General features: G+C 47.1%; 1 protein-coding gene across 3 annotated transcripts in view; it reads right to left on the bottom strand.

Moving 5' to 3' along the window:
* LOC134526407 (ceramide synthase 4-like) overlaps nt 1-21,610 on the bottom strand; it is a 47,343-nt gene that overhangs the window by 15,133 nt on the left and 10,600 nt on the right. For all 3 annotated transcript variants that reach the window (XM_063358259.1, XM_063358258.1, XM_063358257.1), the window contains exons 3-5: nt 11,566-11,739; nt 3,289-3,406; nt 582-700 (exon numbers count right to left, since the gene is read on the bottom strand). In XM_063358259.1, the coding sequence (XP_063214329.1) occupies nt 582-700; nt 3,289-3,406; nt 11,566-11,739 (411 nt within the window). The remainder of the gene's footprint in view (nt 1-581; nt 701-3,288; nt 3,407-11,565; nt 11,740-21,610) is intronic.

Raw genomic sequence — 21,610 nt, 5'->3', positions numbered from 1 at the left:
AGGGCAGACTGGGAGGCAGAGGAGCTGGGGTGCTCTCTGTGTAGGGCAGATGGGGAAGCAGAGGAGCTGGGATGCTCTCTGTGTAGGGGCAGATGGGGAAGCAGAGGAGCTGGGATGCTCTCTGTGTAGGGGCAGATGGGGAGGCAGAGGAGCTGGGATGCTCTCTGTGTAGGGGCAGAGGGCAGACTGGGAGGCAGAGGAGCTGGGATGCTCTCTGTGTAGGGCAGACTGGGAGGCAGAGGAGCTGGGATGCTCTCTGTGTAGGGCAGATGGGGAGGCAGAGGAGCTGGGATGCTCTCCGTGTAGGGCAGATGGGGAGGCAGAGGAGCTGGGATGCTCTCTGTGTAGGGGCAGAGGGCAGATGGGGAGGCAGAGGAGCTGGGATGCTCTCTGTGGGGAGGCAGAGGGCAGACTGGGAGGCAGAGGAGCTGGGATGCTCTCTGTGTAGGGCAGATGGGGAGGCAGAGGAGCTGGGATGCTCTCCGTGTAGGGGCAGAGGGCAGGCTGGGAGGCAGCGAGCTGCCCTGGGAGCTCAGCTCCGGTGAAGGCCCCTGCCACTCATGGCTCGTGCTCCCGCTCACCAGGCCTCACAAAACTTCTTCGACAGGCTGGGTCGGTCTGTGTTCCTCCGGCGCCGGAACCACCTCTCCACCTTCCTCACCGGCAGGTCGCACTGTTTGGCTAAACTGATCAGCTCACCCTGGAAAACAGGTGAGGCAGCAGGGTTCAGATCCAGGTTTGAAGGTCAGAAGGGGCAACACAGGCATCTTGTCTGACCCACCACAGAGCCCAGCTGGAGGCTCCTGGCAAGCCCAAATCTGTTCAGGCTAAGCCATCTTTCAGAAAGCTGTCTGTTCTTAACGTAAAGACCTCAGATAGTAGAAAATCCTTCCGTTCCCCCCATGAGCAACTGGTTATTAATGCTAAGTGTTAAAACTTTTACATTTTTTATGTGAACTTCTCAAGTTTCAACTTTAAAACTGTTCTCATCTCCACAGGAGTTTGTTGTTGAGTCACTTCCTCACCCTGTCTTCAGGGCCTGAGTCCCTGAATCTGTCACTCCAAGAAACGTTTACTGCAGTTTAAATAATTTTTAAAGCTCCGCACTGAATCTTGTCATGCCTTTCAGCATTCTGATGCAGTGTCAGCCAATAACCTGACTGACGTCATGAGCAGAGGCAACACCATCTTCCTGCTGGATGTTCTCCTGTTGTGGTAAACCTGTTAGGGATAATTTTTCAATAGATTACCCACAAAAATCCTGCTTGCCCTTAGGCTCTCAAGAGTTTGGCATGTGACGCGAAAAACAGTTTGTCATGTTTTATATTCCTTCTGGAAGTGTCACCACGGATAGCCTTGTTTTTTAAGTAAAGCAATAGTTTTTCATAGATTCCATTTACCTTAATGGTATCACGCAGGAATGAATTCCATAATTTGAGCATGTCGTACAAAAGTATGTTCATTACCAATTTTAAGATGTGCTTCTTTCCACTCTTAGTGACTTCTGTTCTTGCGGTGGAGACAAATGGAGGCACTGGTTTATACTCTCCAACTGCTCCATAATGTGGAATTCCTCCCAAGGAGAAGATCTACTGAGAACAGCAAAATCTCATCTCATATTGGACAAGTAAAAGCTGACTCATAAGCAGTTGTCTGAGAGCTCTCGGGAGAGGCAGGAAGCTGGACGACTGGCGAAGGTGTAACCGGTGAGTGCAGAGAGCAAGGCAGCAGGCAGCTGCACCGTTCCTGCTCCACGTCACACCGTCAGGAGTCTCGTGGTGAGGATACGCTCCGCTATCACGGATTCTCTGGGATAAAAGTGCCGGTTTCAGTGCAATGTGGGTGCAGGGAGAGCTGTGGGGAAAACCTGTTTGCAAAGCTAGGCCTCGAGTTAGATCTCTGAGACCGGAGTAGTTTTACTGAGAAATGCGTGGAATTTGCAGACAGACAGGAAAAAGGAAGGTCAGGGACCACCACAGCAGCAAGCGTTCCTGAGAACGCTTCTTCCCAACTGCTGGGGAGAAAGGCTGGCTGCGCAATCCAGATGAATACCTCCATTTTTATACTTTCAACCTGGTACTGCATGTCCTGGGGCTCCACATGCCCCACTGCAGCATGAACCATGCCGCAACAGCCTTGCAAGGCAAGAATATGTTTGCCCTTGGACTGACCATTGGGACTGGAACCCCAGGCCCCTGCTCATACGTTCTTGGTAAGGGGTAATAGCTATTGCTTCAAGGCCAAGAAAGCCTGCAAAAAAGAGCTGAAAGAAAATCTGATTCCTTTCCCTCCACAGGGGTCACATCCAGGGACTTCACTGACAGGATTAAATCCCAATACTGCCTGACAAGTCACAGTCCTGGCAATGCTTTCTCCCTCGGCAGCAGCCATTATAACTCCGGCTTATCCTGCCAAGTTCTTCAAGATCACTCTTCTTATCTCTCACGGGAAAACTACCCACCATCTGTGTTTGCAGTTTTCTGACGCTCCTTACAACCTGTGATGACAGCCAAGACTTTAGGTGGCTTCCTGAAAGGCCAATCTCAAACCCATGGACTGCACAGCAACAGAATGAGCCACCCCAGAAGTAGGAGCATCAAGCAATCCACGCCTGCTGAGCTGCAAGGACTACCAACACGGGAGTCCGTTCAAAGCAGCTGATGTGACAGGGATTTGCTAATATATGTAAAGAAGCCATTACAGAATCACAGAATGGCTGGGGTTGGAAGGGACCTCTGGTCACCTGGAGGTCATCTGGACCAACCCTCCTGCTCAAATAGAGCTACCTACAGCGGCTCTAGAGCTCTACAGCCCAGGACCATGTCCAGATGGCTTCTGAGTATCCCCAAGGATGGAGACTCCACAACCCTTCTGGGCAACCTGTTCCAGTGCCTGGTCACCCTCACAGTAGGAAAGTGTTTCCTGATGTTCAGACAGAGCCTCCTGTGTTTCAGTTTGTGCCATGTATAAGCAAACGCAAGAGGGAACAGGACTTGTCACTATTTCCTTTGGGAGAAGAGTGTCCTGTCCATAGAGGTTTGGAATTTAAATGTTTAGAATGCCACCTATAGAAAGCTGCTACTCCCACATCTTCAGAAGCAGAACTGATAGCTGATGGCGTCTGTGGCTGGCTGGTGTCAGGTGGCCCGTGCAGTAGTGGCTCCTGCTGCTTTGTTGAGCTTCCACATATGAGTGGCATTACCAAACTTCAGGATTCCAAATGTGACTGTATTTGGCTAAAGACACAAGGGCTAAATCTAGAGGAAAGCAAAGGAATAAAGGACTCACCTCACCAGGGTTCTTGCAGCACGTGCTGTAGAATGCTTCCAGCACGGGGTTGGGCTGAGCTTTTGGTCTCTGCTTGTCTCTCACACCCAGTTTGCTGCTGAGGGGCAGGGCTATGGCTCTGCGAAAGAAAAGATAAAGGTTCAGCCAAAAATAGAACAGTGATTTCTGATATCGCAGCGCTGTTAAAACGTGATGTAGTACATATCAGCTGCCTCCCACAGTTTGAATTTTGATATTGAGTTGGAATGATACTTGACAAGTATCATGTCAAGCAGATAAGACAGATAAAGAAACCGAGAAGAAAAAACCCCAAACTTAACAGCAGAAACAGTGGGACTGGTATTCTACTGTCCTGAGTCCTGTGCTGTAATATCCGAAATCACGTGAGGTTGGAAAATGCTATATCCTGCTTGGTCTGCTTCCGATTCCACTGTGCTTGGGTGTCTGGGATTATGGCACGAAGCCCAGGCTCGCGGAGACAACCACGATACCTATCATTGCTCTTTGGCTTGCTTGCAGCTTATGCAGATAACCACACGACTGATAAAGCCTAAATGTTGTTCACTACTCGATCTAGCACGTGGCATCCACTTGAACTAGGCTGAGGATCAAGAGGGAGGCTCTATCAGATGTGGGGTGTTAACGCAGAAGAAATGTCCTGCTGAAACAGGAGGCCACTCTGCCTTTACTGGAGTAACTTACCCCTGTTTCTCCTAATGCAAGTCAAACATCGGTTGTAAAATAAGGACACAGCAACCAGAAACCCAGTCACAAGGAGCGACTTGCTAGCCGCGCATCTTCAGTCTTTCACAGGGAAACAACACAAATAAAAAGATCTGCATCAACAGAAAAAAGTCACCAAGAGGTAACAAAACTGGGCATGGAATTGCTGTGCTCAACAATTCAACTCCTCCACTACAAACGCTCGCCTCCCCCTCGGCAATAGGAAACGGCCTCGTCAATGGTGTAAGTGAGGGGTCGCGGTGAGGCGTTCTGCACGGACACTGCATGAACAGGAAACTTGGCAAATCAACGTTTAAAAATGTCCTGGTTCCGGTGGGGATAGGGTTAATTTTCCCTGGTATTCCATGCCATGTGAGCCACGCCCACCCTGAGCTGCCTGGGGAGGGGGCAGGAAGTTGCTGCTTAAAAGCGGGCTGGGGCGTCCCGGGTCCGGCCGGTGGGCGAGCGGCGGGGAGCGGCGGTTCCGTAATCGCGTTTGTATATTCCCCTATCCGTGTTGTTATTGTTGTTGTTTGCCTGTTCCCTCTGCTGTTCTGTTAAACTGCCTTTGTCCCAACCCAAGAGTCTTGCCTTTTCTTACGATCCTTCCTGTATTAGGAAGGCACGTGCGAGCGGCACGTGGCTCTTTGTTGCCATCTGAGGCTAAACCACGACAAAAAAAAAAGGCTCAAATTGCTGCATTCTCCTTGAATTTCTGGAGAATTAGTTGTTCCTTATTAATCGCTACCTACGCATTGCCACTGGCATGCCATTAGTCTCATTTGAAAAAAGAGCAGGCTGTCTGCCCAGGAGCGCTTTTCCGCGCTTGTTGCTGAACACTGAAGATGCAAAATCTCTGGAAAACCTTACCTCTGCGTTTTGGAGTAAAAGTTTTTTGCTTAAGGTGGTAGCAGCTGCCCTGAACAGTTATGGGGTTACCAATTATAATCAGTGCTGAGGGCGGTTCCGAGCTCACACATACCACACAGAGGAAGCAAGCGCTGAGACCCAGCCCCGCTCCACCGGGTCGCTCTTCATGCTGTTCAGGCAGGTCCTCCCATCAGTTATCCCTAACGATTCACACACAGACTGAGATTTCTTTTTTTTGTTTTTTTCCTTTTTTTTTTTCACTTCACAGCAAAAAAGCCGCCGAAGCTATTTCACTGCGCAGGTGTTTAAAAGACGTTCTGCTTAAAAATAATATGAGATATATTTATGAGTGTGATTACATGGTGTGGTTGCCTGCGGTCTCTTCTAGCCCTACAGCCCATACTCTATATGTGCATGTGCTTCGGGACTATTCCAGAGCAAGCATCCTTCTGGAAGGGTCTTCCGGAAGTTTTCTCTTCAAGAACCCATTTCTTAATTTAATTAACAGATATCAAAAGCAATTTTATAAACAGACCACCTACCTAAGGAATGCTTTAACTTTGAGTACATGAAGGTATAAAACACAGAATGGTAACACAATTTTGCTCACTCGTCTAACAGTTGATTTCCACCCTGCTTTTGCACAGCCAGCCCTATATATCAGTTGTTCGTCATCTCTGCAAAATTCCTTTGGCATCGCTGGCTACAGGAACATTCAAAGATGTACCAAGACCACTGAAATAGAGATGTTTCTACCAGGAGAGAAGAGCCGGGGCAGCGTGCTTACTAGCTACTTTCCAACAAGCTTTTGCGATAACTCTGTCTAAGCGTTGATTAGTTTCAGTCCTCTTCTCCAGGCTAAACAACCCCAGCTCCCTCAGTCGTTCTTCATAAGGTTTGTCCTCCAGACCCCTCACCAGCTTTGTGGCCCTTCTCTGGACACGCTCCAACACCTCAATGTCCCTCTTGTAGCGAGGAGCCCAAAACTGAAGGCAGTACTCGAGGTGGGGCCTCACCAGTGCCGAGTACAGGGGGATGATCACTTCCCTAGTCCGGCTCACCACACTATTCCTGATACAGGCCAGGATGCTGTTGGCCTTCTTGGCCACCTGGGCACACTGCTGGCTCATATTCAGCCGGCTGTCCACCAACACCCGCAGGTCCTTTTCTGTCGATCTGCTTTCAAGCCACTCTGCCCCAATCCTGTAGCCTTCCAACCTCAACAATTCTATGATTCTATGATTCTATGAAATTCAGCAGCACCCTGGCATTGCTGCAACCGGCGCATTGCCGGATGGCAGAGGAACATAGCCATCATTGGGAGTTTTGTTTTTTAGCTCTGATTGCTCTTGAATGTTTCAATTACGTCTTAAGACACAATCAAAGGGGTTAACACTGACATTGGACCAGCAGGTGCTGTGCTAAGAACAACGATGCAGTATTTCAGTACCCGTAACTATGTCGAAATTGAGAAAAACATTTACCTTAAGCGCTGCACTAGGTCCTTGAAGTGGGACGGATCTTTCTTTTTTAAAGGTAAGTCATTTGATACAAGCTCCTCTGAAGAGGAAAACGTAATCAAGTTCGGTTGTTGAAGAACCTTATTGCAGCTCCTCATCAGTCCACATCGGGAACTGAAAGGTCTGAAATTTTCCAGACACGTTAAAAGGAAACAGAATGTTTCTGCCAGCTGTCAGGGCAGCTTGCCAACAAGTTTTTTATTGAAAAACTATTTAAATTAGACTGATTGTTTTCTTAATTTTGTTTAATCCCTGTCTTCTCTCTCTTTCCTGCAGGTTTGTTATGGTCACGGCATGAAACCTTACTATAACAGAAACAAACCAGTTGCAGTTGATGAAGACAGGGTGTAATTAACCAGCGCTACAATTACTTTGTTGTTGAGGTTTTGAGTTTAACCATGAATTATGGGGCCAATCCTACTTTTATAAACACCATTGGGAAATCAAGGCCTGAAATTTTTCCTAAGGGACGTTTGCACACATTGGATATACGCTCTGACTCAGTTTGTAGTTAAGTCTGTTTCAAGCACAGCCCTCAGAGAATGATGCTTTTACTGATTTCAACATCTCAGATTCATCATCTCAGTTGCAGGGATGGTCTCATCGTGGCAGTTTATCAGCTCTCTGGAAGAGAGAAGGACAAAGTCCGAGGACTAAACTGTGCCACTCTCCCCAGCTGGGTCAGGCAAGACACAGTCAGGGAGATGACTCTGATCTCAAGCCTACTTCTTCATCAGTGACCTTCTCCCACTTCACACTTTACACGGAAAAGTTCACACTAAGACGTTTTATTGAGTAATCACCGAAGAACAAACTGTCTTGTGCGAAAGCTGCTGAAGTTGAAACCAAACGGATCAGTCATGAAGGGCCATAAATCGATACTCCTCCATCTTGCAAAAGTGGGCTACGCTCCTTCTGCAGAGGCTTTCAGAGTTAGTGTGAGGTACAAGAAACGATTTAACTTGGGGGTTATTTTTCTCAGACAAATGGTTTAATTTATAAGGGTGCCATTGTGCAAATATCTTCTAGTACTAAGAAATGCAGAACCAGTGACAGCAGCAATCAGAACATCTTTTCTTTGAACCGCACAAGCTCTTTTAGTCTAATGCTTTCCTTCGGCAGAGGGCGATCCCTGTGCTCCTGGAATGGTCTCTACCTTCTCTTGCTTCACATTGAAGTTAAACTGACTGCTCCATTCCATTCAAGATCTCAAGTCACTATAGTGCTACTGTCCGAACTGAGCCAAGCCAGTTCGCCCTTTTCAATTAAATCCTACAACACATCCCACATCTTTGCACAAACACCTGCCTTTAGGACCTCCCAGGAAACTGCTTTCAAATCCTTCCTCATTATTGATCAACAACAAAAGCCTCTGTGCAAAATCAATATCAGAAAGACACATTTCAAAATTAAATACTTGAAAAGGGTGTCCCCTTCTATCTTTCTTCTGGTTCTGAGTTCAAGTATCTGTTCCTTGAAGATCACCGGCATCCCTCTCTTTTAATGTACAACACACGGCTCACGTGCTGTCGCAGCCCTCCTAAGAAGAGACCCCATCTTCCTGACTAAAACCCTCCTCTGGTGCAATTTGGGAACTATTTGGACTCAAATGCACTGACATTGGCTTTCAGTCCCCCAACATGCAAAAATCACTGGTCAAGTCCAAAATCAGATGACAAAATTGGACGTAAATTCTGTTTTTCAACTTTCTGCTTTATTGTCCCTCAGAGCACTTCGGTTTCCACGTTTTCCTAATCACCCAAGCAAGAAACACTTTGCAATAGAAGCTGTGATCCTTCATAATCACAGCACTTCAAGAATTTGAGTGGAAAAGGGTCTCACACGTTATAGACCTAGAAGAAGAGAAGCTGACGTCCCTGCCTGCAGGCATATGTCAAGGGAAAGTCCTGCTAAGGTATACAGGTGCTTAAAATCCGGCTCCAAGTTACGAGTGCAGGACGTTACCTTCTACTCATAAGCACAACCTGGAAACGTCAAAGGAAGGGGAGAGGTTCCCAACTTTTAGGTCCTCTCTTCTGCCAGGTGATCGTCACCTACCTCCCCCAGCCCCTGCTGCAGCACTATGGCAAAGACTAGGAACGCTGCAGGGGTAACACGCTTTCTGCTCTCCGGCACCGAATGCTCCATTTTCCCACCTTCCCCAGAACAAACTGCCTCACGGAAGAGTTGCTTCACGGAGGCGTGAGCTGTTTCTTCTGCCCCAGGGCTGCACCCTCAACCTCCTCAGCTCTCCCAGGCCCCACCCAGCTACTGCATGGCCTCTTCCCACAGCCACCACCTAATCCACAGAATAAACGGTTGTTAAAACGATGTCGCTGCCTCAGGATTTCCCAGGTCAGGCAGCAAGTGCCAAGGAGAGGAAAATCCATGCTCAAGGAAGCGGGGTCTTTCCCAGGTTTAACCTCCAAACCGAGAAGACGGAACCATCAGCAGAGCATGGTGGCCGATGCGGTTGCTGAATGAGGGATTGCAGAAAATCCTCTGGGCTTCTCCTGCCTCTTAGTTTTGACAGAGATAAATGCCATACCACATTACAGCACTTCTGAAATCCCGGCACAGGCACCACCAGAAACAGAGAGTGTATCTAGAGAAAAAAACCACTCTGCGCCCTATGCACACTTGCAAGTAATAGGCGAGGGCAGAATAAATCGCCAGAGGCCAAGATAAAGCCACCAAAACCAACGTGTCCATTAGTTACGTACACCCATGTTGACCCACAGATCAGACATACAAAGCTACAAAGTCAAGGCCACCTACATCTTTCAGTCCTCAATTCTCAAACTTTGTGCAAATTATTTTAAAGAGGGCTAGTGCCGCTGCACGCACGAGGTAACGGAGCAACAGAGGACTGGATTCACGGCTCCCGTTCACCCGGAGAAGCTTTATTCTCCAGGATGAACTGAACATGAAACAGTAATGATTGAAAATAAGAAAATGTCACGCTGAAATAAATGGCCGCAGCGAGTTAGGACAAACAAGAACGCAGCTCAGAACGCCGGCTTGTAATTTGCACAGGTAAGACAGTGGTATGATTATAGGTTTGCTGGACCTGTAAAATGGGCTTGTGATACTATCTTTTTTTTAAGGGTGTGACAAGAAGCTTTTATTTAATGAAGTTTGTGAATCAAAACAGCTTTAAAATTAATGAGTAGGAGCAGGCCTGCGGAAACTCCCCCAGCTGAGGCAGCGCTTGGATGGGAAAGAAAGAAATCTTTTTACCTGGCCATTGGCATCGGTATAGAAAAGATATTTAGATTGAGTAGGAACGGTGTGGCAGGAGGAAGGGGAATAAAGGAACAGAGTCACAGAAGCACAGGACTGTTGCTGAAAGGGACCTCTGGAGATCATCCAGCACACCCGGGTCAGCTACAGCAGGCTGTGGAGGGCTGCGTCCCACCGGGTTTCGAGTATTTCCACAGATGGAGACTCCATTTCCCCTCCGGGGAGCCTGTTCCAATATTTGACCACCCTCACAGTAAAAAAGCGTTTTCTTATGTCGATGGAATATCACGTGTTCCCGTTGGTGCCCATTGCCTCTCGTCCTGTCGCTGGGCACCACTGAGAAGAGTTTGGCTCCTTCTTCCTGTTCACGTCCTGTACTGGGGAACGCGGAACTGAGCAGTCCCGGCCCAGGCAGGACATGGGGGCTAATCCCCAGCTTCACATCGCAAACGTGTCGAAGTCACCAACTGCCAGTGCCCACCTGAAGCAGTACTGTGTCCAGCCACGTCTTGCAGATCAGCGAGGAAGAAATGTGAGTTACTCGTGTTCTAATGGCTACCTACAGCACCTTGGTTCCCACAGAGGTAACCGAGACGTCATTGTCCCCAGGAAAGTGCAGGATCAACTCCAGGGAATTTATGGAATGCACACTAAGCGTATTGTTTACAAAGAAGAGATTTGGATTCCAACTTTGTATCATCATAAAATGACTATTTAAAGAATCATTCATGCACTCGTGTTTACGTTAAAATATTGGCTTTTTTTTTTTTTAATTAAAAACATTCTCACAGCAGAGCTCTGAATCACGTCAACTCCTATAAACTTTTACAAGCTGTCCTTGTATCACAGAGAATCTGGAGAAGAAACATCTCTCTAGGTACAGAGGTCTGCTTCCGTTTTCTTGTGCAGCCACTTTTCAAAAAAAGATGACAAAAACATTTTAATTGTCTTTTTTCCCCCCTCTTTCTAAACTTCGAACCGCTGTAGATTTGACTGAACTATCTCAAACGATAACCTCTTCGGTCAGCAACTAGGAATAGGGATTTTGCAGTCCAGTGAAGACCACTTTGAAGAGTATTTAAAATCACGAAAGGGAACTTACTCTGCAGCCTCGACAATGGTTGACACTATAAATCTCAGTTATCCACCAGCAAATCATGTTGTATTGCGCACCACACTGACTATTGACTAAACTGCACGAAGCAGCCTGGCACCAGCTCAGGACTTTTATGAAACTCAGTGAAACCTGCAGGATTTCTAGCTACGCTTTTGCCACAACTCCCACATTTTCTGTGCTGAAGAGTAATATGCAAAACACTCAAACGGCTCTGGCCAGAAAGCAGCAGCTACAAACGTCTCAAGGAAATGACATCCTGGAACCCAGAGCAGCGGTCAGTGACACGCACACGTTCGTGTGGCCATGTGGTGATGATCCCGAGGTCAGATGACTCAGCCCAATCTAATGCATCCTTCCGGGCTCGTCTGTCAGGTGCGATACCCCAGATCGCCATTAACCAAGATAAAGGAGACTTAACTGTATTTGGGTAGTCTAAACATGATTTCCGCTCCGCTTGACCCCGAAACAGCAAGTAATGTGCAACAGGACACAAAACAGTGCGTCTGCCTTCTAAAACACAAGCATAAACCTCATCTAGGGCCTGCCTGGTTTAAGTGTAGGAAGTCACATTGCTTATAATTAGACCTTAAGCGTTAGGTTTTGTGTTCTACATCCAACACACTTCTTTAGCCACTACCCAGGGCTGGAAAGAAAGCGCTGACAAATGCACCTCAGCAACCTTTACGGCCTGGAGTTTCTGTGGACCTCTTCAGTCATGCATTGGCACAGACACTAAAGCCAGCTTTTGGACCCAAACTGCCAGCATTATCCCTGAAAAACCCCAAAGAGTACTAAATAACTTACCTTTCAAAGGCACATCGAGCGACAACCAAGATTAAAGCAAAAGGGATACTGAGCAGGAGATCACGAGGCTGAGGGTAATGGACGTCTTCGGACTCTTGCATGTCCTCCCAGGTGATTCCTGGCGGCAGCCAGAACTCATGCTGCCACAGCCACTCATTCAGAGCGCGTGCCATCCTGGAAGGAAGAGAGACCAGAATGAAGCGGGGACAGCTTTGCACACAGCAAACCTGTCAGCACAAGCCAGTGCGGCACAGGAAGGATTACACCCTCGCTGAGGTTGCATCTGGCTGGGAAAGCAGAAGAGGTGTGGAACGCATCGGTGCCCAAGGAACTGATAACCCGCTCGCAGATTTTTATCAGGCGCTCAGTGACTGCCGACTCCCGGCACAATCGAAAAAACTGGAAAAAAATGGAGAAAAGTGCCTCAGGATTCAACAGAACGTTGGTGCCGCTCTCGGCAAGACGCATCGGAAAGTTTTAAGTTTAATCCTGCAGCTTCTGAGATTCATAGGTTCCTTTCTACAGAACTGACAGCTTGGTATCATGAGGATGTGGCAAGTCTGCTCCGGGACTGCCTGCCAGCTGTCCTTTTATACGTACATATCCTTAGTTTTCAGTCTTTGATCTATTGTATTTATTTGTTTCTATTTACACATTGCAATTCCACTGTGTGCACGTGTGTATATGTATGCGCTATAATTTATATTATCCTGAGACTCCACCCTAAAAAAAAAAAAAAGGGAAAAAAAATAAATCTATCTTCTGCTTTAAATGCTTAAGGGAAGTACTTCCAGGTAAGAATTTTTGTGCTAAGAGGTAAACTGGATTCTTAATGTAATTTTAAAGACCATGCCTGAAGGTGGGATTTACATATATGATCAGAGAATTTAGCAGCATAAAAGACAGCTGAATGGGTGTAACAAAGGATTCGCCACGAAAATGCTGTTGCTGGATAATTCTACCTCATACACAAATATGACCTGGACTGCCCTCCAACACAGGCTGCTCGTTCTAGCTGGTAACACCAAATGCCCCAAACTCACGCTTTGAACGGGAGTCAAACAGACTCTGCGCGGTCACGGAAGGAGGAAACGGGCAGTGTGGGAATGAGATGCCAATCGAGATCATCTCAACGGCACACAGGAAACGCCATCTTACCGAACCAGGGCAAAAAGCATATAATTTAAGTGTCTGACCTGAGTATCATAAAGCAATTCACCCAGTGAAGGCCCAAACCCTCCCCTCTTTTCTGCAAGGACAACTGCCTAACAAATCAAAAATGAATCGTACGTTTGATTTTGAAGGTATCTTTAATTCAGAAGTAGTTTCTTTGTTAGTTAAACTGAAGATCAGCCTGATTCCAGAATTTTGCAGGGTCTGAGGGTTATCGTCTGAATCATAACGTCTTTTCTTGATTTGGACTTTCTTAGTTATCAGTCTTTTGACCTGACTACAAGAGGGAAGAACAGCACCCTGTTTCTTCAAATCTGACTCTCATTCCCCCTGGAGCATGCACAGCCTGACGACAAAGCTGATTACAAATATAGGTGTAACTGACACCAAGTGGATGCAAACTTTCTCATCATTTATGATATACATATATCTCACTAAAATATATCTATACTATATAGATATAGACTACCGTATCTCTTACTAAAAACGCATTCTTCTCCTCCTCCCTGCGTTCCCTGATTTCAGCTTCTGATACCAAAACCCACAACGCAAAAACACCTCCCAAAAATCAAGAGCCTGCTATAGTGCAGAACTGCAAACAAAAGAAGTGCCAGTAAGGCTAACGTCCAACTTCACTAGCACCAAAAAGAACATCCAGGTCTTTCACCAGCTTCCAATCTGACAACAAGCACAGTATTTTCTTTCTGCTGCAGCTTCTGGGACTCTGGAAACTGCGGTTTTGCTCCCACTTCCAGGCTGTTCTCCATTCCTTGTGCGAACTCTCCTTCCAGTGCAATGTCTGGACAAAAATCATTGGCACATAAAACGAAGATAAACAGGGTTTACAGACTCTTCGAATTCTGTTTTAAGAGCCTGACAATCAAGATGCAACAGTTTTTAAATTGCCTGCCAGATCTCGAGTCTCGACAACTCTCTGGGGCCTGGAGTATAACCTAACTTCCCCCATCAAGGCTGTTTTAAGGTGGGAACATCTGCTACCCCCTCTCTGTCCGCTTTTCCTCTGGCAGGGCTGGAGGACCCTTCAGCGCTAGTTCCCTTTCCATCTTGCCTTTGGTGATTCAGCAAAGGCACCTGAAGCCAGGACCAGGGAAGAGTGGTGGCACGGCTCGTTGTGCATTAAAAAGAGAGAAGCTAGCAGAAGCACACAGCCATACATGCCAGAGAAAGCTTTTCAGACTGCTCAATAAACATGCTATTAACCAGTGTAGCTCCTTTTGAGAGACACACGTAAGTCCATGGGACAGACTGGCTACTGTGCTGAACCTCAGAGCCCCAGTGAATGATGTTTTCACAGGATCACAGACTGGCCAGGGTTGGCAGGGACCTCTGGAGATCATCTCCTCCAACCCCCGGCCACAGCAGGGTCACCCACAGCAGGTGGCACAGGAACGCGTCCAGGCGGGGTTGGAATGTCTCCAGAGACGGAGACTCCACCACCTCTCTGGGCAGCCTGTGCCAGGGCTCTGCCACCCTCACAGCAAAGAAGTTCCTCCTCGTCTTGAGATGGAACTTCCCATGGTCAAGTTTGTGCCTGTTACCCCTTGTCCTGTCCCCGGGCACCACTGAGAAGAGCCTGGCCCCATCCTCCTGACACCCCCCCTTTCAGTATTTATAAGCGTTGATAAGATCCCCCTCAGGCGTCTTTTTTCCAGCCTGAAGAGACCCCAATCCCTCAGCCTTTCCTCATCAGAGAGGTGTTCCAGCCCCTCAGCATCTTGGCAGCCCTTTGCTGTCCCCTCTCCAGCAGTTCCCTGTCCTTCTGGAACCGGGGAGCCCAGAACTGGACCCAGCGCTCCAGGGCAGAGCAGAGGATGACCTCCCTCCACCTGCTGGCCGCACTCTTCTTGATGCCCCCCAGGATGCCATTCACCTTTTCAGGAGGTCCCTGAGTCTGCTGTAGATCATGTGAACACAGGTTTCTGCACAAAACTCTACAGTTATAGAGCAGGAAGTGTCTATGTAGAAGGAAATTCTGTGAGTATGGGCTTAGCCTACAATGAATTCAACACACTGTCACTATGAAGCATGGTGACAGTGTTCCGAAACAGCTTGTGCGCTTCAGAGAGGTGCTGGATACCAGCTTAGAAAAGTCAGATAACCTAAGCGAGGTGTCTGAACTACAAAGACCTTTACAAGGCATGAAAGACACCAACCTCAAAAGTGTTGGTAAACTTTCTTAGCTGATAAAAATCTCAGCTCTTGTCAGGAAAAGCATTAGGACATCAGGAATACCTAAGAGAACTATAGAGAGAAATTACACCTCCTCCCTGCCTCAGCTCTTCAGAAAACATTTCTTCAGCACTGCAGGGTTATCCCACAGCGCAGAGACAGCAGGCACGCTAGGGAACGCTGCCGTAATAGCTTGCTTTGCAATTACAGAACCAAGGGTGCTCCCTCCAGAACTCCTGTGTATCTGGCAGCCACACAAAAAGATGCAACACACGCTTATTGACAGCAGCTGAACTCTGCTGAGGGCTCTCTGCGGGGATTATATAAAATAAGTCTTCCAATTTGCTTTGGGGGAATACTCTTAGATTCAAAGCGCTAAGGAAGTAGACAGCCATTACCTAATCTACTCCCATGCGCAAACTGTATATAGTACAGGATCACCGTCCTGGGAGATTTCTTTATCTCTGCGGCTATCTTTACACATCGCAAAAATATAGAAAAGGGTACAGTATGAAGCAACATATTTATCTTTTGCAATTTACACTGGCCAAGTTCCCAACTCGAAGCAGCTGGAAAGCTAAAATGCCATTTGAGCACCCACAGAAAAGCGTTAAGTGGGTCCATTTCTTTCTTAAAAGTTCTTTATGCCTCATAGAGCACAGAATGGTAGAATCATAGAATCTTCATGGTTGGAAAGGACCTTTGAGATCATCGAGTCCAACCATACACACACAAAAAAACCCCCTACATTCTGTGCCACTAGAGCATGCCCTGAAGTGCCACATCTAGATGTTTCTTAAACACCTCTAGGGATGGTGACTCAACCCCCTCCCTGGGCAGGCTGTTCAGTGCCTGACCACTCTTGCAGTAAAGTAATTCTTCCTGATATCTAATCTAAACCTCCCCTGCCGCAGCTTCAGACCATTTCCTCTGGTCCTGTCACTATTCCCCTGGGAGAAGAGGCCAACACCCACCTCTCTGCACCCTCCTTTCAGGGAGTTGTAGAGGGCAAGGAGGTCTCCCCTCAGCCTCCTCTTCTCCAAGCTGAACATGCCCAGCTCCCTCAGCCTCTCCTCACATGCCCTGGTCTCCAGACCCCTCCCCAGCCTGGTCGCTCTCCTCTGGACACGCTCCAGCACCTCAATGTCCCTCTTGTACAGCGGGGCCCAGAACTGAACACAGCACTCGAGGTGAGGCCTCACCAGCGCCGAGCACAGAGGCACCAGCACTTCCCTGCTGCTGCTGGCCACACTGCTCCTGACACAAGCCAGAATGCTGTTGGCCTTCTTGGCCACCTGGGCACACTGCTGGCTCATGTCAAGCTGGCTCCACCAGCACCCCCAGGTCCTGTTCTGCTGGGCAGCTTTCCAGCCACTCTGCCCCAAGCCTGTAGCGTTGCTTGGGGTTGTTGTGACCGAAATGCAGGACCCGGCACTTGGCCTTATTAAACCTCACACAGTTGGCCTTGGCCCATGGATCCAGCCTGTCCAGGTCCCTCTGTAGAGCCTTCCTACCCTCAAGCAGATCAACTCTCCCACCCAGTTTGGTGTCATCTGCAAACTTACTGAGGGTGCACTCAGTCCCCTCATCCAGATCATTGATAAAGATATTAAACAAAACCGGCCCCAAAACTGAGCCCTGAGGGACACCACTGGTGACCGGCTGCCAAGAGGATTTCACCCCATTAATCACAACTCTCTGGGCACGGCCAGCCAGACAGTTTTTGACCCAGCGAAGAGTACACTTGTCCATGCCATGATTCGCCAGCTTCTCCAGGAGAATGCTGTGGGGGACGGTGTCAAAGGCCTTACCAAAGTCCAGACAGACAACATCCACAGCTTTCCCTGCATCCAGAAGGCGGGTCACGTGGTCACAGAAAGAGATCAGGTTGGTTAAGCAGGACCTCCCTTTCCTAGAGCCATGCTGGCTGGCCCTGAGCCCTTGGCTGCCCTGCACTTGCCGTGAGAGCTCACTCAAGATGACCCTCTCCATGATCTTTCCTGGTACCGAGGTCAGGCTGACAGGCCTGTAGTTCCCGGGATCCTCCTTCCAACCCTTCTTGTAGATGGGCGTCACATTTGCCACCCTCCAGTCATCTGGTACGTCCCCTGTTGACCGAGATTGTTGATAAATGATGGAGAGAGGCTTGGTGAGCTCTCCCGCCAGCTCCCTGAGTGCTCTTGGGTGAATCCCATCCGGCCCCATAGACTTATGTGCGTCTAGGTGCAGAAGCAGATCACTGACTACTTCCTCCTGGATTATGGGTGGGTTGTTCTGCTCTCCATCCCTATCTTCCAGCCCAGGAGGCTGAACACCCTGGGGACAGCTGGTCTGATTACTAGCAAAATAGTAAACGTTGGAAGAACAGCAATAAGTTTGCCACAGAAAATACATGTAAGGATGAAATCAAGAATAAAGAAGTATCACAGCTATGCCATGGGGACAAGGAGAACGAGGCTTTGGCACTTACCAAGCCTATACCGTGACAAGATCAGGCACTCAATATACAATCCAACAAAGCTCCTTTCAGTTGACACAGCCAGAAGGTCTCGAAGCAACTGGGCTCTGTGCAGCCCCGCAGCCCTGTCCACTGTATTTGCTTTGTTAAATCTTGCCTTTCCTGATTTATTTTTTTTTAACCTTGGTGGCTTTATCTGAATCCTGAGTTACAAAGGTCTCTGCTGCCGGGCTGTGCTGAGCTGCTCCAAGGAAAGCCAAAATTGCTGTGCTGGCGGGCAGGAATGCAGGTGCGGTATCTGCAGGCTGCAGCAGAGAGCAGCACTGCGGGGTCCCGCAACCCCAAGCCGGAGAGCAGGAACGCAACCATACTAAAATCCCTTAGGGACATATTTACATATAGTTTCACTTTCAAAGCAGAACTGTTTGAGAAGCAGCACAGCATCTAGCTAGAAAGGTTAAGCCTTGTCTCACAGGTAAAACGGCCAAGCAGGTTTACCCAGGAAACGTTAACTGTCGCTTACATTTTCAAAGAGTTATTCTGCTGCTTCACTTGCATAATCTATTCCCAAGCTAAACATTAATATACAGGTACATGAATACTCATGTAAATTTACATATTGTATATAGGAGATAAGGGCGGAGGAGAAACAGAGAGAGAGAAAAGACTTACGGGTCTTTGTAAAGAACCGGGTAATTACCCTCTCACTCTGAAGAAGACCAAGGGCAGGCACCTGCCCTGCAGTTCACAGCTGCCGTGTCACGCCAGACACCACCGCATTAGCCACCGCTCACGGCTTGTCCTGGTGAGCTAATGCAAAGATCCATAATAAAAGAAGAGATTACACTGGGGTTCTCAATTTGCTTTTAAAACACAACTGTTTTTCTTGTTCTATTTCTTGGTATATTTTTCTTTAAAAACAAGCTTACACTGGAGGTTTTAGTTTGGACTAAGCAATACTCCTTTGCGCAAGCCTCCTCCCCTGCCTCACTCTTCACGCAGCAGAGCCTGGTAACATTGATGTGATGGTAATTTTGGTCTTTGCTGTAGGAATTCTGAGCCCAATGGCACAGACCTTCCAACTTCTTTCCAAATTCCAACACACAATTCGCTAAATTGTTTCCTCCTCCCCCTCTCTACCTCAGGAAGCTTTCAGGAATTAATTTCAGGAACAACCAAGGCTTCACTGGGCCACTTCCAGCTTTTTGCTAGGACAGGCAAGAATAATCCCTTCAATAAGGGTACCACGTTGTATTAGACGCCTCAATGTTTTCGCATCATACTAGAAAGCTGTTCCTAAACCCTCTGGTGGGTACAAAATATCCACAATAAAGAATTTTAATGCTGTTTGGTTTTGCATTAACACTGGGTTTCACCACAAACAAGTTGTTCTTACTGTTTAAAGAACAATACTTCTCTCTCATAGCTCATTGTCTAGGCTAAACAAGTCCCCTGCTTCCAATCCTCTCTCTATTGTATATAGCTTATACAATTAGCTATAGGCAGAGAAAAGGAAAACCTTTCTTTGCACATTCCTGTTTCTGACTAGGTTCTGTTTCTGAACAAGATTTCCGAGAGGAGCGTCTTGCATGAACATCTGCATTTTTTAATACAAATTTCTGCTGTCAGTCCCCAGATACGCAACTCCGCACTCTCTCATCATTCCTCCTGCTGTGGCTAGGAAGGCCTTCCAGTCCTTGACTACACCAGGGATGGTCCACTGTCTGCAGGCGGATTATCCAGGTTTGTGGGTGGACAATTCCACAGGTACAAACATCCCTGAAGTGGCTCTGGGCCAAGTGGCAAGGTCTGCCAAGTCTTAATTAGCTTAAGTGCAGCATCATGCTAACGACATCGCTGCCAGCACCAGCACAGGTACTCCTGCAGAGGACTTCCTGGTACAGCCAGTTTTCCCAGGACTTAATTAACCACCGGCAGCACAGTACTGCCACGGGGGAAATTGTGAGTTAACGTGGAAGCACACTACCATAAGGACGCAGTTACATTGCTTCCCCATGCTTTATTTTTCCCATGCGGCTATGGCTGAAATGACTAAAACCAAAAAAAGTCTCTTAAATCTTGATATGCCACAAAACGGAGAGGCTTGTCCTGTCTTTCTGAGAAGCAGCTGGGGTCAAGAAACGGAGTATTCTGCATATTTATAGAAGTTCCCTGTTATTTCAAGTTGTAATCTAGTCCTGCTGTGATCCACGCTTTCTCAACTTGGGTTACCACTGCGTATTATGCATTTGAACCTTTAACTAATTTTGCTAAGAAATCAATTATTCAAGAATTCCATGGGAAAATTCTCTCCTGAGAGCTCTTCTAGGCAGTTTTTTACCTGTTTGATACTTCCCATAATCCTGATGTCTTCCACTTTAATTAAAACTACCTGTTACAGGTAGACAAGAGAAGTTACAAGTTCAGAAAGGAAGTCTACTGCATTTCTCTTACAAAGAAATAAATAATTTTAACAAAGAAAGCTCAGATTAATGTGACATAGGTTATTTTTTGAACACCCATATTATATTTAATCTCTTAATGTCAGTCTCCAGGGTTTGGGTTTTTTTTCATACTTTTTTCCTAACATATATCAAGTATTGTTACTAAAGATTTGGTAAAATTTACAGATAAAAAAACCAACTTTGCTCCAAAATTCTTAATTACACGTCCCATTATTTTCAGCATGCTGAGACGGATATTGCCTAGTTCCAGTCTCCTGTCTGAAGGGAATACATTAACCTTTTCAAATTTCACTTCAGCTTTGATATCTTCATTGCCATTTCCTCGTCCCTGTTAGCTATTCCAGCATCCGACCTGCTTTCTGATATTGCCTTATCCATAACAACATTTCCTTTGCCCGAGATCTCTCTCTTTCCCTATCCCTCCGTTGCTTCTTCACAGTTTTAAGGCTTTTCTTATCATCAAGCAAATTTAACCATGGATGGACGGTGGCCAAGGGACTCAGCTGAAATGTAAGAATTAAGAAAAATGCCTCTCTATGAATGTACTCCCATGGCAAAAGAAAAATAAATAAAAATATTTCCTTATAGTTCCAGTCCCTGAACCACTTATTCACCTTCACCCTCTCAGCCTGCCTTCTCTTCACTCTGTCAAAGTAACTTTCCTACAAAACCCACCGCCCTCTACACCTCCGCTTCTTTGAACTTCTTTTGGAGATCAGTATAAGCCTGCTTGCTCTGGCCATAACTGATGCAGAATCTCCCATCACACGGACGGATTCTGGTATGAATCTTGGGTACGAATCTCTTTTTACCTGCAGCCAATTCTGCTTCATTGCTCCTCTGTTCCCCAGATTTCTCATCTCTCTTGTGATTCTGAATGCCCTTCTTTTTTCCCTAAAACCACAACTTCTGGCAGCATCTCCCCTTTGTTTTTGCATGAAATAAGACTGTTCTCCAGGCTCACTCTCCTCATTCAGACTTTGTTCTCCACATCCTCTTCTTTGGAAGCTGACTGAAAATTTCAAATTATTTGTTTCTCCACCAATGACCAGTTATCCTCAACTTCCCCACTTTCAGATGTTCTCTTCACTTAGATCTACCAGCTGAAATTTCCTATTGAACTATTTCATGTCTGCTGCCCACCCAAGAATAAGTTAATTTTGCAATTCTTCAACTTTTTCAAGGAGCTTTTCACTGTTTGTTTACTTCCGCTACTAGTCCAACAGAAGCTTGATTCTTTAATCCTAACTTTAAAAGCAGAAAGGCAAAACTTGCCTCCGCTACCTCCTGACAAAAATCCCCCGATCTCTTTTCAGCCCACCGAGAGCCGGGTCGCTCTGCCTTGGTTCCTCGACTTTCCAGCTTTTCACCAAGATTAACCCTATATCGTACTTTGGTGCAGGCTGGTCATGTGTTGCTCCGTTGAAAGGCAACAGTTTTCCTACACGCACTCTTTTGGGAGACCTCCATCCCAGAAAAAGCATAAAATGCCCAAAGATTGGAAGCTGCAAATAAAAGTCCATCCACCAAGCAAACAAACTTGTTTACCTAGATCTCCAGTGAACATCATCCGTAATTATTTACTAAGTTCCATACCTTGTGCTCCGGTTGCCAGCTCCTTTGTTGCCCGGCTGCTCCGACTTGGTGTTTGGCTCCCCAGCAGACTGCCAGCTCTGACTGCCAGCACGGGTTTCAGGCTGATGTTACTCATCCACATCAGAATGCAAATCAGACAGCTCTTCTCACTCCATCATCCCTC

Source organism: Chroicocephalus ridibundus, chromosome 22, assembly GCF_963924245.1.
Source record: "Chroicocephalus ridibundus chromosome 22, bChrRid1.1, whole genome shotgun sequence".
In the NCBI taxonomy this organism is placed as follows: domain Eukaryota; kingdom Metazoa; phylum Chordata; class Aves; order Charadriiformes; family Laridae; genus Chroicocephalus; species Chroicocephalus ridibundus.
The sequence above is the reverse complement of the archived record's forward strand: the minus strand, read 5'-3'. Positions and strand labels throughout refer to the sequence as shown.